The sequence below is a fragment of the Quercus lobata genome, chromosome 6 (genome assembly GCF_001633185.2).
Source record: "Quercus lobata isolate SW786 chromosome 6, ValleyOak3.0 Primary Assembly, whole genome shotgun sequence".
Taxonomy (NCBI): Eukaryota; Viridiplantae; Streptophyta; class Magnoliopsida; order Fagales; family Fagaceae; genus Quercus; species Quercus lobata.
Window position 1 is genome coordinate 9,607,345 of NC_044909.1, and position 15,141 is coordinate 9,622,485.

Consider the following 15,141-nt stretch of genomic DNA (forward strand, 5'->3'; position numbering starts at 1 on the left):
CACGTTGCACTACATTAGCTGCCACGTTATTTTTTTTTTCTTTTCTTTTTTAAAATATAATTTGTCCTACAATTTTAAATTGATTTTTACAATTTTCAGCCCTATAAATGCAGTTTACTACTTATTTATTTACTTCCACTATCACCCTATAATAAATCTAGTCCACTACTTATTTATTTACTTTCATTATCACCCTATAATAAATCTGTATAATTAATCTAGTTCACCTCTTATTTATTTAGTTCCACTATCAAGCCCAACCCAAAACTTTTTTAGTTCAGTTTTAGGGTTTTGTGTGAGCCTTTTCAACTTAAAGGAAGAAAAAAAAAAAACAAAAAACAAAACGTTGAAACCTTTGAAGCTTTAGGTGTTTTTTTTTTTTTTTTCCTTATAATTGTTTTTAACATTTATTTTTTTAATACTTACACTTCTCCAACCTTTCTCTCTCCCTTACCATTTCATCTCCCCACTACTTTTTCAATCTTTCTCTCTCTCCCTTACCTTTTCATCTCCCCACTACCCTCTACATTAATATCATTCTTCCTCTTTCCCTTCATCTTTATTTATTTTTGTTTCTTCTTATTCACATCCTCATACTATAAATTTGTCACTATCTCTTCTATTCTATACATAGTTTTCCCTCACAAAAAAAAAAAAAAAAAAAGGTTCCCTCTCTCTCTCTCTCTCTCTCTCTATACATTTTTTGGTGGATTTTTTATTTTTCTTGCATCTCTACTTTAGGTTGATAATTTTTTATATTCTTTGAAACTCTATTTTGGGTTAATGCGATTTAGTTTTATTTTTTAAATTGTGATTTAGTTTTGTTTTTAAAATTGTTGTTGTTTTTTTTATTATTTTTTATTCTCTTTGATTGTTAAATGTTATCCTATTGCGTAGCGTTTAATACTGCTGCTCTCACGTTGCGCCACATCAGTTGCCACGTCATCCTTTTTTTTCTTTTCTTTTTTAAAATATAATTTTTCCTATAATTTTAAAATGATTTTTACAATTTTCAGCCCTATAAATACAGCCCACTACTTATTTATTTACTTTCACTATCACTCTATAATAAATCCAGCCCACTACTTATTTATTTACTTCCATTATCACCCTATAATAAATCTGTATAATTAATCCAGCCCACCTCTTATTTATTTAGTTCCATTATCAAGCCCAACCCAAAACATTTTTAGTTCAGTTTTAGGGTTTTGTGTGAGTTTTTTCAGCTTAAAGGAAGAAGAAAAAAAAAAAAAAAAAAAGACAAAACGTTGAAGCCTTTGAAGCTTTAGGTTTTTTTTTTTTTCCTTATAATTGTTTTTAACATTTATTTTTTTAATATTTACACTTCTCCAACCTTTCTCTCTCCCTTACCATTTCATCTCCCCACTACTTTTTCAATCTTTCTCTCTCCCTTACCTTTTCATCTCTCCACTACCCTCTACATTAATATCATTCTTCCTCTTTCCCTTCATTTTCCTTTATTTTTGTCTCTTCTTATATTTACATCCTCTTACTATAAATTTGTCACTATCTCTTCTATTCTACTCATAGTTTTCCCTCACAAAAAAAAAAAAAAAAAAAGGTTCCCTCTCTCTCTCTCTCTCTCTATAAATTTTTTGGTGGATTTTTTTACTTTTCTTGCATCTCTACTTTAGGTTGATAATTTTTTATATTCTTTAAAACTCTATTTTGGGTTAATACGATTTAGTTTTGTTTTTTAAATTGTGATTTAGTTTTGTTTTTTTTTTTTTGGTTAAATGTTATCCTATTGTGTTCTAAAGAATTAAATATAGCATATAAAAATATAATATTATTCTATTACATAGCATGATTTGGATAATTTGGTATTTATTCTATTACATAGCATCATTTTTTATAGTGCTCAATTTAGATGTTAAACTATGAGACCTTACTAATTTTTGTTTACTTTCTAATCCTTTGTGGTGGACAAAGTACTCTAAATAGTTGTATTAGAAGTACTCTATAATGCCATTTATTTAAAGAAAAGCAAAGGTTAGCCAAACGAAAATAATCAGATAGGTGACAAATTTTAATTTTTGCAATTTTATTTTTATTATTATAATTTTATAAAAATGCATGTATAGAAATTTAATTCTTAGATTTTGCTAATAATTTTTTATTTGATAATATGTTTTTAGTGGCCAAAATTATAATTTCTACAAAGAAAATAACCTTAATAGATTATCAAAAATAAAATTTTATCCTAATATTGGTTCAATTAATCATTGTTAAGTTTTATTAATTTTTTTAGTTTATGTTTTTTTGGTGTTTTGGACTGTTCCTATATTACATTTATGATTGTTCCTATAATAAATAAAAATATAATTATGAAATACATTACACATTATTAGATTAGTTTAAATTGTAAATTTTTTTTTAATAAAACCACCATAAAAATAATCATCACGCGCAACGCGCGGGTTCGCGGCTAGTTTATATAATATCTAAAAGTTTAAGCGTAACATTATTGTTACCACCTTATTGTTGAGTCATATCAACGTAGCATTTCGATTAATTTTGGTCCATTAATTCAATCCACTTTGGACCATTTCTATCCATTCGCTTCACTTCGGTCTATTTAGTCACTTCAATACATTTGATCCACTTCGTTGATGCTTTGGATGGAGAGGGCGAGGTTTGTGTAAAAAGATGAACTGCTTTATTGACAATTATATTACATTCTTAACATAATGTTGGTAAGTTCTTGATAAAAGATGAACCGTTTGTAAGAAATTCTAGAAACAAATTTTAACCACACATTATATTATTTACAAAATATCTCTCATTATATAGTAATTGAATGTAAAACGCATCATATTTCCTTAAAAAAAATACTTACAAAATTTATAACACTTTCAAATTATAAATATAGATAGCTTAATTTAGAAAATATAAATATTATATCAATTATATTTTGTTAAAAAATAATAACATCGGTTTAAAAAGGGTTTGGGAAAAACACGCCTAAATCTCATTACTATTCATTTTTCTCTAAATTAAAAAATAAATAGTCAATTTTTTATGCGCATCGCGCACGTCTACAACTAGTTTCTTAATAGCCTGTGACTTTTTTTATTTTTTATTTTTGGGAGCAAAATAGCCTGTGACTTAGTCGACAATATTCTTACTTAAAACTGTTTAAGGTCAATTCTATATACAAAAGGTGTAGGCTCACTGATCACTATCCCAAGACATTGGCTTGTCAACTCTTCAACTACCGTATAAAACTGAACTTCTCTAGAATTCAACTGGTAGTGAACGTCATTGTTATATGCACAATGATTGAATCAATAATGAGAAAAGAAAAAGATCATGGACGGCAATAGAATTAGCTCACTCGTGATCTCTTTTTTCCTATAACATATGCTTGAAATGACCTATTGAGCTCATGGCTTTGGTAACAGCAATCATTTAGAATTATATAGGGAGATGAGATTCACTGAATTTCCATGAATGTGATAAGAAGTTCAACGAAAACACATATTGTGGACGACAATGGACACGGTCCCAACTGACATTGCCTACTGGGCCAGGACTCATCAGCACTGAATATTACGATACAAATTTGCCAGGCAAGTCACGGTCCAAAACATACATTAATGTGGACCCTGATTCTCAGCCTTCAGACACATTTATAGTATACAAAATCTTGCCTCTAAATGATTCATAAACTTGGAACTATTATTAAAAACCATGATCAATATAAATATATTATTCAAAAAAAAAAAAAATACATATATATACTTGTGCCAATGCTTCTTCAGTTCTTCTTGTTCTTGACTTTTGTTGTTTTGGTTTTGTTTAAATCTTGCATGCTTTGGCATGTATTAAGTGGGTTCTGTTCACAAACATGATTTGAATGTTTAGAAGAACTCCATGCTGTTTAATAGTTGATATATACCAAATAATTTGTTTTCTCTTTATTTTATTGTTATTATTATTATTTAGATTACAGGCTTGAGGCTTCATGTGATGTGATTTAGATATATTATTCCCTCGTTGAAAACATTGTACACTTACATAATAGTCTGCCCGTGACAGACAAGGGTCCAATCCATCTGTGTAATGTGCCTACATTATTCAAACATCAGCTTATATAGTATCAAAAGCTAGTAATATTTCATGTAACCTTGATATAATATCTATTTAATCTTTGTAGAAAATCTAGCTTACGGCCCAGAATCTAGAGATAAGCTCATGACTTTTTCAGGAAAAGGATGAAAAGCAACGAAAGAGATGTCGATAATAAAATGGATAAGTTTGTGACTAATACACCAAATACAGCACTTAACACTCCCTCCTTCCCCACAGATACAGAAGATTTCTATTAATATAATGGTTTTTACCTTTCCGTATAAAGAGAGAGAGAAAAACACTAGCAGAATATTAGTGGATTTTCAAAATAATAGGTTTAATCTCATTGTTAAACCTATTATTATAGGTTTAACTTAGAGACCCCAACCCATCTCTTCCATCCCCAGTGGGTCTTTATAAGGATGATGATGGGCTGGTTTCCCCCTTATTAGTGTTATTTGTGAGATTTGTAAGCATGGGTGTGAGGGTACTTGAATTCGGTTTGTAAGGTTTGATTATGAACGGTTATAATCCTTATAGTTGATAGAGTATTTGGATTTTGGTCATTGTGGCTTGTAGATATAGGATTTCTTATACATGTAAATGCACTTCTGCTAATCTCAAATCACACATCTTACCTGAATCACAGTTTCTTTTTTTCTTTTTTTGGAGTAAGAATCACATATTATGATTAGAAAGCAAAAAAACAAAATGGCTCAACAAAGGAAGTTACCAATGGCATGGGCTTTTGTTTCTGCTTCAGGCCAAGTCCTTTTCTAAGCGGCCGCACACGGCACAAGATTTGACCTATCATATTTGATATATCCACACATTGAGAATAATCACTTGGCATTTTAGATTTTGATAATTATGAGTGAAAGAAAGAAATATGGTTGAAAACTTGTAATACTTCGATTGAAGTGAAGCTAATTCCTTAACTTTTCTTATTTCTGAGATAAAATTGAGCATTAGCAAAATAATATTTTATTTTGGAAAATTACAAATTCACTTGCAAGTTGCAACCCTCTGGTAAATGATATTATTAGAGCAAAAGGTTAAATAAATATAAAAGAGAGATCATATGGTCCAAAACTCCAAATCATATAAAATATGATAGGAATTTGTTCTGGCAAGTCAACATGTTCTCTGTAGTGCAAGTAGGCGTGCACAGTTGTCAAGGCATCTATCTAAGTAGGAAGAATAATAGAAACAACTTTGCGCTTTAATACTTCCAAACTAGTTTCATAGAAAATTGAAACAAATACTACAAAAAGGTTTTGAGATTGTTACACATATTCGTCCAAACAAGAGACGATGATAAATCTAGCAGCACAACAAATTTCACAATTCTTTTCAAAATTGTCGTGACAACATATTGTGATTCGTGGTAATAAAAGTGGTGCCATTATGAGACCAGGCTAAAGGGAGAATATTCCAATTACAACTTGCTATATTATATGGTTGTTAAAAAGGTTGTAACAACTTTTGAGTTCCTAACATATATTACCCATATAGTGAACCACAAACTCACCCATCAAAAAAAAGAAAACAATATACCTTTTGAAATAAAAGTATAATTGCTAACATGCAAATCATTGTCATAACTTGGCTAGGCATTCTAGACATGTCAGCGGTTTATTGGTGTGGGTGAAAAATGTTCCTCCACACCTCAATTTTGTAACTTTAGCCAGTGTTGGCTGAGTTTTTTTAATAAAACTTTCCATCTTCTTCTCATTAAAAAAAAAAAAAAAAAGTGCACTTAACAAATTACTTTTAAAGTGTCTGTGAAATATAAGATTTGATATACTAAGCCCGTGGTTAGTTGTTCTTGTATATTAAATAATCCTTTGGTGAGAAAACAAATGAAATAATTATAGTGAGAAAGTGATAGTTCACTGTTCACCTACCATTGCTTCAACCAGGATGGTTTGCATTCACGCCTAAACAACAAGATCCAACACAATTAATACATCATATCTTTTAATATAGCTAAATTAATCCATGCAAAGCTTCTAGTAAAGCCAAAAACTATAAATAATCACAGTTACTGTTTTCCCAAATAATTGTAAGCATAATCATCAGTAAACATAGAATAGAACCAAAGTGATATGATAAGAAGGCAAGCATGTGAACTTAAGCACAAGAATGTTTGTTTTCTTTCTCCTCTTTGCCTTGCTTAAGAAGCAACGGTCCATTTTTGTCTGAAGCCTAGAGAAGCTAGGGGCCACTGAAGTTTATAAATTTGGCTCCAATTACAAAAGCAGTCACGGGAAATTGTTACTGGCCCTTCACAACTCTTCAACACTATAAAATCTCTTTCCTCCTCCTAAGCACTACAGACAGTACACCTTTCTCAAGGAATCAGTATGTCTAGTAATTCCATAATTCCTGTGTCTTATCCTTCTTTTTCTTCTTCTTCTTCTTCAAACTCTATGGTTTTATCCAATGATTATGAGAGGCTAGACCTCCAATCCATAAGGGTAATTGTTGTTTCAATCAATAAGTACATTACTGAACTCTTAGCAAATGCTGACACCAGGAGTTCTCTAAAACTGAGATGCACCTCAAAGCTAAAATATCAAAAGCAGGAATTCTTTGAATTCTCTGAGCAATCAGTGCTGGCAAATTTTTACTGGGGCATTGACAGCATTGAAACTGCAATTCAAACAAAATCACAGGAAGAGAGAGACGAGAGGCTGAGGAACTCAGAGCGAATGCTTCAAGTCCCGGCGTTGCTTGATGAGCAAGAAATCACGGCTGGAATTCCAAACCATTATATGGTGTGTTGCTCCTACTTTTACCTCTCAGCAGTAAAGAACCTCCAAAAGGATGAGTGGCAGGCTGCACTGCATTTTATCCAAGCACTATTGGTGTCTCCAAAACTTATTGGAACAGAATTTGCACCAGACCTTTGTGAAAGTCTTTTTCCTTCATGTAACATGCATGAAAAAAAGAAAACAAATGGAAGGAGAAGAAGCTTGGGATCTATACATCTCGTGGAATCTATAGAGGGTGATTATAATGGAGCAATGAGGCAGATGGCAAGGAGATACAAAGACTGGTTAATCTATTATCAGGTCATGTTAATAGGAGAGATTCCTTTGTGGCACTGTGGTAGCAGAGATAGTTCATCCCCTGACAATGAGTTGCAATATTTTTCGTAAGTTCTTCCTTTGTGCTTATCTATCATTGAAACATTTACATGGAAAGACCAGATACAAATCATAACTGCAATTGGAAATTTGAAAGTTTAACCTTGTATTTAAAAATGAAAATTTGGAATATTGTAAGCATGGAAAGGAGAGAGATTTAGCAGAGAATTAACAATAGTTTCAATGAACATGGGCCTCAAAGCTCAATTGGCATTCCATAAGGTCTCATAATGATTCACTATTCATAAGCAGGCATACAATATCCACCAGAACTGAATCTTCAAATTCAATTGAGCATGGAAACAACTTGCAGAATTATTATAATGTAAGCCTTAACTTACTTTTCCTTCACCATCACCATGCATTTTGTCTGACTCTTTTTCAAGTATTTGCAAGCAGAATTTCTCATATGTTCTCTGCAGATGCTCAATATTAAGTTAAGCTTCAGAATTAGATATACCTACACACTTATATTATGTGTAACTTGCATTGACTAATTATTGTGTTGTTCATTTAATTTGTATGATATGAAACTGAATATAGTATGAGAAGGTGCACCCACTTGATCCTCAAGACGTAATAGATGAAATGGAAAAGAAACCTAAGGCATCCAATGAAGTTCCAGAATTTGAAGATCATAGGAAAGCCAGCAGTAGATGTTTGGATCAACTTTCAAAATTTCAAGTTCACAGTGGAGAGCTTAAAAGAAATTCTAGTATCAGACGCCTACAGGATATGCTGGAGTCCCAGTCAGATACACAATCTTCAGTAGATTCATGCTACAATGATTCTGTGTATGACAGTGACATGGTAATTGTTCAAAAAAACATTGCAATATTGCCAAGGATTTTGTTGTTTTGAATATAACTACAATAAGCATTCCTCTTTCTTGTATTATGGTTGCTTAATGCTCACTCATCTCTTTATGAATCAGGCAGATATGGATGATGCTAAATGCTCAATGAGAACTCCAATAAATGCAGAGGATCCACAGAAAGAAATTTATGATCAGTTTAGTGCTCAATCACAATATATTACTTTTCTTTTGATAGCTAAACCTACTATTGACAACCAGATATCAGAATATTAATTATTTTGTTGAATTTAATGCACTGACTTGCACAGGAAGCTGCAGGCTCCTTGCTCCACATCAGACCCAGAGCTTGGAGTAATATCTTTGCCACATGCTCCCCAGAATCCAATGCCAACCAATGAATCCATCAACAAATTACGTTTAACCACTTTGCAAGATAGAAATGAAAAATCAAATACTCTTTGGAATTTCCATGTAGAGAATGAATCAACACAGAAATTCGAGCTCTTTGATCATATATCATCTTGTACATCTCTTCAGAAAAGTAGGACCACCCTGATGGATCACCAAGGAAGTGCTGCAAGAAATAAACAGAACTCTAGTAGCCAGAAAAACTTTAATAAAGTTTGTTTACATTCTGGAAAAGATTCCACAAGTGAAATATTGGGGATAATTGAAAAGACAATTTCAAAGCTGTGTTTCTCAGAAGGATTTGGAAAAAGTGATGAAGACTATGCAGTAGAAGTTACAAAAATTTATGAGATGTTGAACAACAAAACAGGAGTAAAATATGCTATGTTGAAGGATGTAATTCTGGATCAACTGCTTGCAGCTATTTCAATTTCCAAAGAGGAAAGAGTAGTTAGAGCATCAGTAACTATATTAACAACAATCATTTCAGCAAACAAGTCAGTTATAGATGACATCAAGAAAAAAGGTTTAAGGTTGCGTGATTTGGCAAATGCTCTGAAGCAAAATGTGCATGAAGCTGCAATTCTAATCTATCTAATAAATCCATCTCCTGCAGAAATTAAGACCTTAGAAATCTTACCAGCACTTGTGGAGGTTGTGTGCAATTCGGACGGTGATAAGGGTAGGATGGCATCACTTCTGCTGACACCTCCTGGAGCATCACTGATGATTATAGAAGTATTAGTAACTGCATATGACTACGCCACAAATAACATGCACTTGGCTGCTATCAACTCTCCCCGTGTTCTTTGCAGGCTCCTAGGTATAGCAAGAATTAATAATCAGGATGAGTTTATCTCTTTGGCCACTATACTTGTAAAGTGCATGAAATTTGACGGGCAATGCAGAAAATATATATTGAAATTTACTCCTGTGGCTCCATTTATTTGTCTTCTACAAAGTGATGAGAAACGGGCAAAGTTCATAGCACTAGATTTCTTTCATGAGATCCTTCGTATACCAAGGTAGGAAAACTTGCTTCAAATTCATTATTTTTACATGTTATTTGGTTTTTAAATATAATTTTTAGAGAGCTATGCAGTTGATGTTTGCCTAAAAAGGTTAGGTATGGTGACAATGGAAGCACACACTCAAATCTTATCTTCTAAATTTCAGAAAAAACTAAAAATTGGTCCATAGATGAGACATGGAAATCAATTAACCTCCTCATATGGATTTATTAGAGCATTATTCTGTCAATGAAATGAGAAGTGAATCAACTTACATGCATGTCATAGACAACCTTGCATCCCATCCATTTGCAAGGATTAGCTCATAGAGTTCTTTAGTCTAGCCTTTTCACAATCCCAGTTATGAAGGTCTTCTAACATCCATTTCTCAATTTTTCAGGTCATCAGCCATAAGCTTATTGCAGAAAATTCAAAAAGAAGGAAGCATCAATATCATGCACAAACTAATGAATTGTATCCAACAATTGGAACCTGATTACCAAATTATGGCAGCAAATTTACTGCTTCAATTGGACACACTGGTATGGCTTCTATTTCCAAAGGCACAGTAGAACTAGACCCAAATTTAGAACAAGGCTGTCAATGATTGAATATAATATAGTATTCTGCATTTTTAGTTGTTGACAGACCAAGTCAGGATCCATGGGCATAGATATTGCAATTCCTGTAGAACTGTAGCCAACTATAACATCTATGAGGTCATCAAAGTTTTTAAATTGAAGACCAAAAATTTGGCACCTTAAGAAAGCTAAGTTAGAATTACTTATAAGTGCTATAGCTTACCCCTTTTTTTCACTGCAGTGTCTCCATAGGTGATTCATACGTTTAAAACCAATAATAAACAAGCAAATTAGGTAGATGATGAAGATGATAATATGTTTCTTCCTTCATGTTTATGCAATTGAATATGAGGCTTGAATTGTTATATATAGTACTAAGATGCATTCAGAGGAATGATTGTTTCAAGATAGGTAATGAGATTCCATTGTTGAGGAATCTTAATTCACCACAGATGTAGGAATCTTAATTCACCATAGATGCTCAACTTAGGACCAAATATGTTAGGAATTCTCAACAAAGGGAACTTACGAATCAAAACTATACCAACTTTATCAGTATGACTATTAACTTTTTCAAGAAACTCATTGTACTTGTCCTTGCATGCAAACAGATATGATAGGCTGCATGATTAAGATCTGATGGATAAATTCGACTTAGGCAATAGAACTTCAAGGTCGTATAACATTGTAGCGTAAGCATGGTTAATTAGTTGCTTCATATCATTGTTAGTTGCTTACTATCAAGTAAGGATTTTATATCATATGAATCAATTTTAACTCTAAGCCTCAGAAGAAGCTTTAACTAACATAGTTAGGCTATTAATATGTGTAGGGTAATTCACATGGCCAAACTGTGTTCAGAGAAGAGGCTATGCAAGTCCTTCTGAAGTATCTAGCACCTGAAGAAAGTTCTGGTATGCAGCATTTATCTGCATTCATCCTATCAAATCTTGGTGGAACATATGCTTGGACAGGGGAACCATATACCATAGCATGGTTGGTTAAAAAGGCCGGTTTAACCTCTCCATATCATCGGAATATGATAAGAAATTTTAACTGGTTGGATAAAAGCCTACAGGTGAGATATAAGAAAAAATCTATTGGTTTTTTATGGTAATAAAGGTACTGACAAAGAAAATTTCATGGATTTGCAGGATACTTCCACAGACCCTTGGTGCAGCAAGGTTGCTAGAGGCATCATTAATATTGGGAATCCTATCTTCCATGCATTAGAGAAGGGACTAAAGAGCAAAATAAGAAGGGTGTCTACAGCTTGTCTAACAGCCATTGCATGGCTTGGATGTGAAATAAGAAAGTGCCCAAATAGTATAAGATATTCTGCATGTGAGATCTTACTAAGTGAAATTGAGCAATTTTTGCATCCTGGATCGGAGCTTGAAGATAGGCTTCTAGCATGTCTTTGCATCTATAACTATGCTTCTGGCAAAGGTAATGCCTTTAACATAAACATCTCTATGTAATAACCATTTTGCAGTATCACAAAGCACAAAAGATTTAAGATTCATCTCTGCTACATGTGCAAATGATCATTGACATGAATGAATACTCAATCAACAGTTAGGACAATTCATGAAATTTTATGTTGGGTTTATGCAAAAAAAAACTACACCATTTGTCTTCATAGCACCTTCTTTGAGAATTATAGAGAGAATTATTTTCCACATTACGTGAGAAGTACATTTTGCTTATCACCAGAGGAACAGCCCTATCATTCTGTTAGATTCTGAATAGCGTATACATCATATGCTATGGAAGCCAAAATGGAATAAATTTATCCCCAATGTCCAAATACCCTGAATGAAAAAATTATGTCAAAATACTGTCTTGAACTAAGCTTTTAACTTAATAGATGTTGGATTCTCTCCAATAATCGGTTTCAAGGACACATGCCCCTTAATAGACTAATTGACTAGGTACCCCCTGCAAGCAGGCTAATCGTACATATTTATATGACATGATATAGGTGGATTATATACAACTAACCCTTGTCCCATCTCCTCTGCAGAAGTGTGAGTAAGATAGAGGTAAAGAATGCAATTTTTCCCATGCAAACTTAAATGGATTTTTCCTTGTGTAGGGATGCAAAAACTAATTCATTTCTCAGAAGGAGTAAGAGAGTCACTAAGACGCCTTTCAAGTATAACCTGGATGGCAGAGGAATTACATCAAGTAGCAGACTATTACCTGCCAAACAAATCAGTGAGTACTCCAGCACAGTCCAAGTTGCAGAATTAACCCAATAGCTTACTATGTGGTCTCCTTTTCCCTCTTCTTCTTATCTTCTTACTCAGAAGCAACCTAACAATGAATCTCTCATTTCAAAATCAAAATTTTCCAGATATGTTGCCTTCAAAAGAAAAGGAATCAGACACATTTCAGCTGACATTTGATAGCATTAAATAATATTATTTGTAAAAGCATTATAGATGATGTTCTCAAAGCGTGTATAATAAAGTGAAAAGATATCATCAAGCAGATGCAACTAAGAGAGCATACATTGCTAACCAACTAAACAAGGCTAATTTGTGTTTGACATTTCGAATGACTAGCATAAGAAGAGCCCTATCATAATATGCCCTAGTATATTTTTCAACCACAACATGCCTAATATTTACCATCAGTAATGGATGTTGATTCACTGACTTGCCAAAATCATCACATTTGCAAGAGCAGCGTATTTCTTGTGTTCACACACAAATCCTGGAGGCAGGTCTCAAATGCAGTGGAGCTGTATGTGCCCTCATCTACTACAAGGGACTGCTTTACAGTGGATACTCCGATGGTTCAATTAAGGTAAGGAATATGTTACATATTAAAATATGAAGGTCATTGCCTATTTTATGGTACAGTAGTACACAGAAAACATAAAGTGTGGAAAATCAAAATGAAAGAAATATTATGTGTGACATAAAATGTAAATGATGATATCTGGAATGCTGAATAGGTGTGGGACATCAGGGGGCAATCAGCCATACTTGTATGGGATATGAAGGAGCATGAGAAGGCAGTTACATGTTTTGCACTTTCTGAGGAAGGAGATAGCCTTTTAAGTGGTTCCATCGATAAAACCATTAGGGTATGGTAAAGTTCTGTTGTAGTGACCACTTTCTTCATCTGGATGATCATTAAAAATGCACCTTCCTTCTACAGGTTTGGCAAATGCTCCACCAGAAACTGGAGTGCATTGAAGTAATATCAATCAAGGAACCAATTCAACACTTAGATGCATATGGAAATATGATTATTGTAGTTACCAATAGCCATGAGTTGAAGGTAACAAAAACGATAACTGTAGTATTAGTAGTAATAGAGATGATAATTGTGATGAAGGTAATTCTTTGCAATGCATCTTGCACTTTATATTCAGGACACACTTGAGTGCACAGAAAACACACACAGTGAAGCTCAAAGTTCAATATAATGAAGTTATTTAAGGAGAAAATCAAAACTGCAAAACTTTCAAATACCTTTCAGATGGGGGAAAATTACAGGAAAAAAAATCCCATGCCAAATCAGTTTCATGATGATGATTTAGCTAAATAGAGTTTTTCTTTCTCCAGGTATGTGATGCATCAAGAACGATCAAAAATATTTGTGAGAGCAAGAAGATGAAGTGCATGAGGGTGGTTCAGGAGAAGATTTACGTGGGCTGCACAAACTCAAGCATAAAGGTTAGTTTAAGAGTCATGTTTGTTAGAAATTCATGCACCAACTGAAACACATGAAATATCACTCGTTTCAGGAGTTTTCTATAACAAACAACCGGGAGCAAGAAATCAAAGTACCAGCAAAGAGTTGGAAGAGGCCAAAAAGGCCTATAAATTCAATTGTCACATATAAAGATTGGCTTTATGTTGCAAGTGTAAATGTTGAAGGTTCAAAATTAAAGGTAAGAACTAAGAACTATAATCATATATCATATACCATGGAAGATCCTTTCACTGAATGGTAAAATGATGTAGGAATGGAAAAGAAAAAGCAAACCCCAAATGTCAATAGCAACTGGTAGAGGAGGCAATGTGCTGGCAATGGGAGTAGTGGAAGACTTCATATACCTAAACTGCAACTCATCAACTAACAACATTCAGGTACTTGATCTAATCTCTCAAAAGCAACACTCAATTAACAGGATAAGAATATTAGGTGTGTTTTCCATGTGGTATTACCCATGGCATGATCTTTTAATGCACAAAGAATAGGGTCTATTCCTATGCTGAATGAATGAATGCAACACTTCTCTCATATGTATGTGGGATACATAACACATCGATCCCACAAACGTGTACTATGATTTCAAGTATACTAAATATTTGACAAAACTTGTGCCATTAAAAAAATTGTGAATACTTAACTAATAAGAAATGAAGTTTTGTATAAGTAAAAATTCAAAGGGCTACTAATATCTCAATGAATTCTGACATACTTTTGTGCAACAAAGATATGGTTGAGAGGGGCACAGCAGAATGTGGGGAGGATTTCAGCAGGCAGCAGGATAACAAGCCTCCTCACTGCCAATGACATTCTACTATGTGGTACGGAGTCCGGCCTAATCAAGGTGGGCACATTCAACTCATCTAGCTTCAAGTTTCTAAACTCTAAATTTGTTTAAATTAATGATGATTTTCACCCTAACCTTCCAATTCCCAATATCTACAGGGCTGGATCCCCTTGTAGCACAAGAGTTTTAACAACAAAATTTCAGTACCATCATCAACAGCCAAAGCATTTATGCTTCATAAAAAAGGGTTTGCTTGATTTACTCACATTACAATGTAATAAGCTATAGTGTAAAATGTATATCTTAGATAGGAATTGAACTATTGTATCATTGATTCCTATCATTTGTATAGTGCGTATACCATTCCAAGAAGAAAATAAAAAGGTATAGTGCGTTTACTACAAAGAAGGAGATCAATAATATTAGTGTATAAAATGTGGTAACATTGTAGGCTTCGGCTATCAATTTTGGGATTTTTTTTTTGCTGAATATAAATTGTGGGATTCGTGAGCTGCACTCTACATGATATATATGGTTTGACAATTTAATGACCATAGTT

General features: G+C 33.3%; 1 protein-coding gene across 2 annotated transcripts; it reads left to right on the top strand.

The window, feature by feature from the left end:
* Positions 1 to 6,355: 6,355 nt before the first annotated feature.
* Positions 6,356 to 14,987, top strand: LOC115993915 (putative E3 ubiquitin-protein ligase LIN-1). Of its 2 annotated transcripts, XM_031117903.1 has the most exons (17): positions 6,358 to 7,255; positions 7,500 to 7,572; positions 7,791 to 8,057; positions 8,182 to 8,258; positions 8,373 to 9,497; positions 9,883 to 10,024; positions 10,896 to 11,141; positions 11,218 to 11,512; positions 12,162 to 12,283; positions 12,758 to 12,877; positions 13,029 to 13,160; positions 13,235 to 13,357; positions 13,645 to 13,755; positions 13,827 to 13,973; positions 14,047 to 14,172; positions 14,523 to 14,639; positions 14,741 to 14,987. In XM_031117903.1, exons 1-17 carry the CDS (start codon positions 6,462 to 6,464, stop codon positions 14,756 to 14,758), a joined length of 4,035 nt encoding a protein of 1,344 aa, XP_030973763.1. In that variant the 5' UTR covers positions 6,358 to 6,461; the 3' UTR covers positions 14,759 to 14,987. The 2 variants fall into 2 exon arrangements, 1 of the variants encoding a protein (XP_030973763.1); XR_004093099.1 differs by lacking the exons at positions 14,047 to 14,172; positions 14,523 to 14,639; positions 14,741 to 14,987 and having other exon boundaries at positions 6,356 to 7,255; positions 12,753 to 12,877.
* The last annotated feature ends 154 nt before the right edge of the window (positions 14,988 to 15,141 follow it).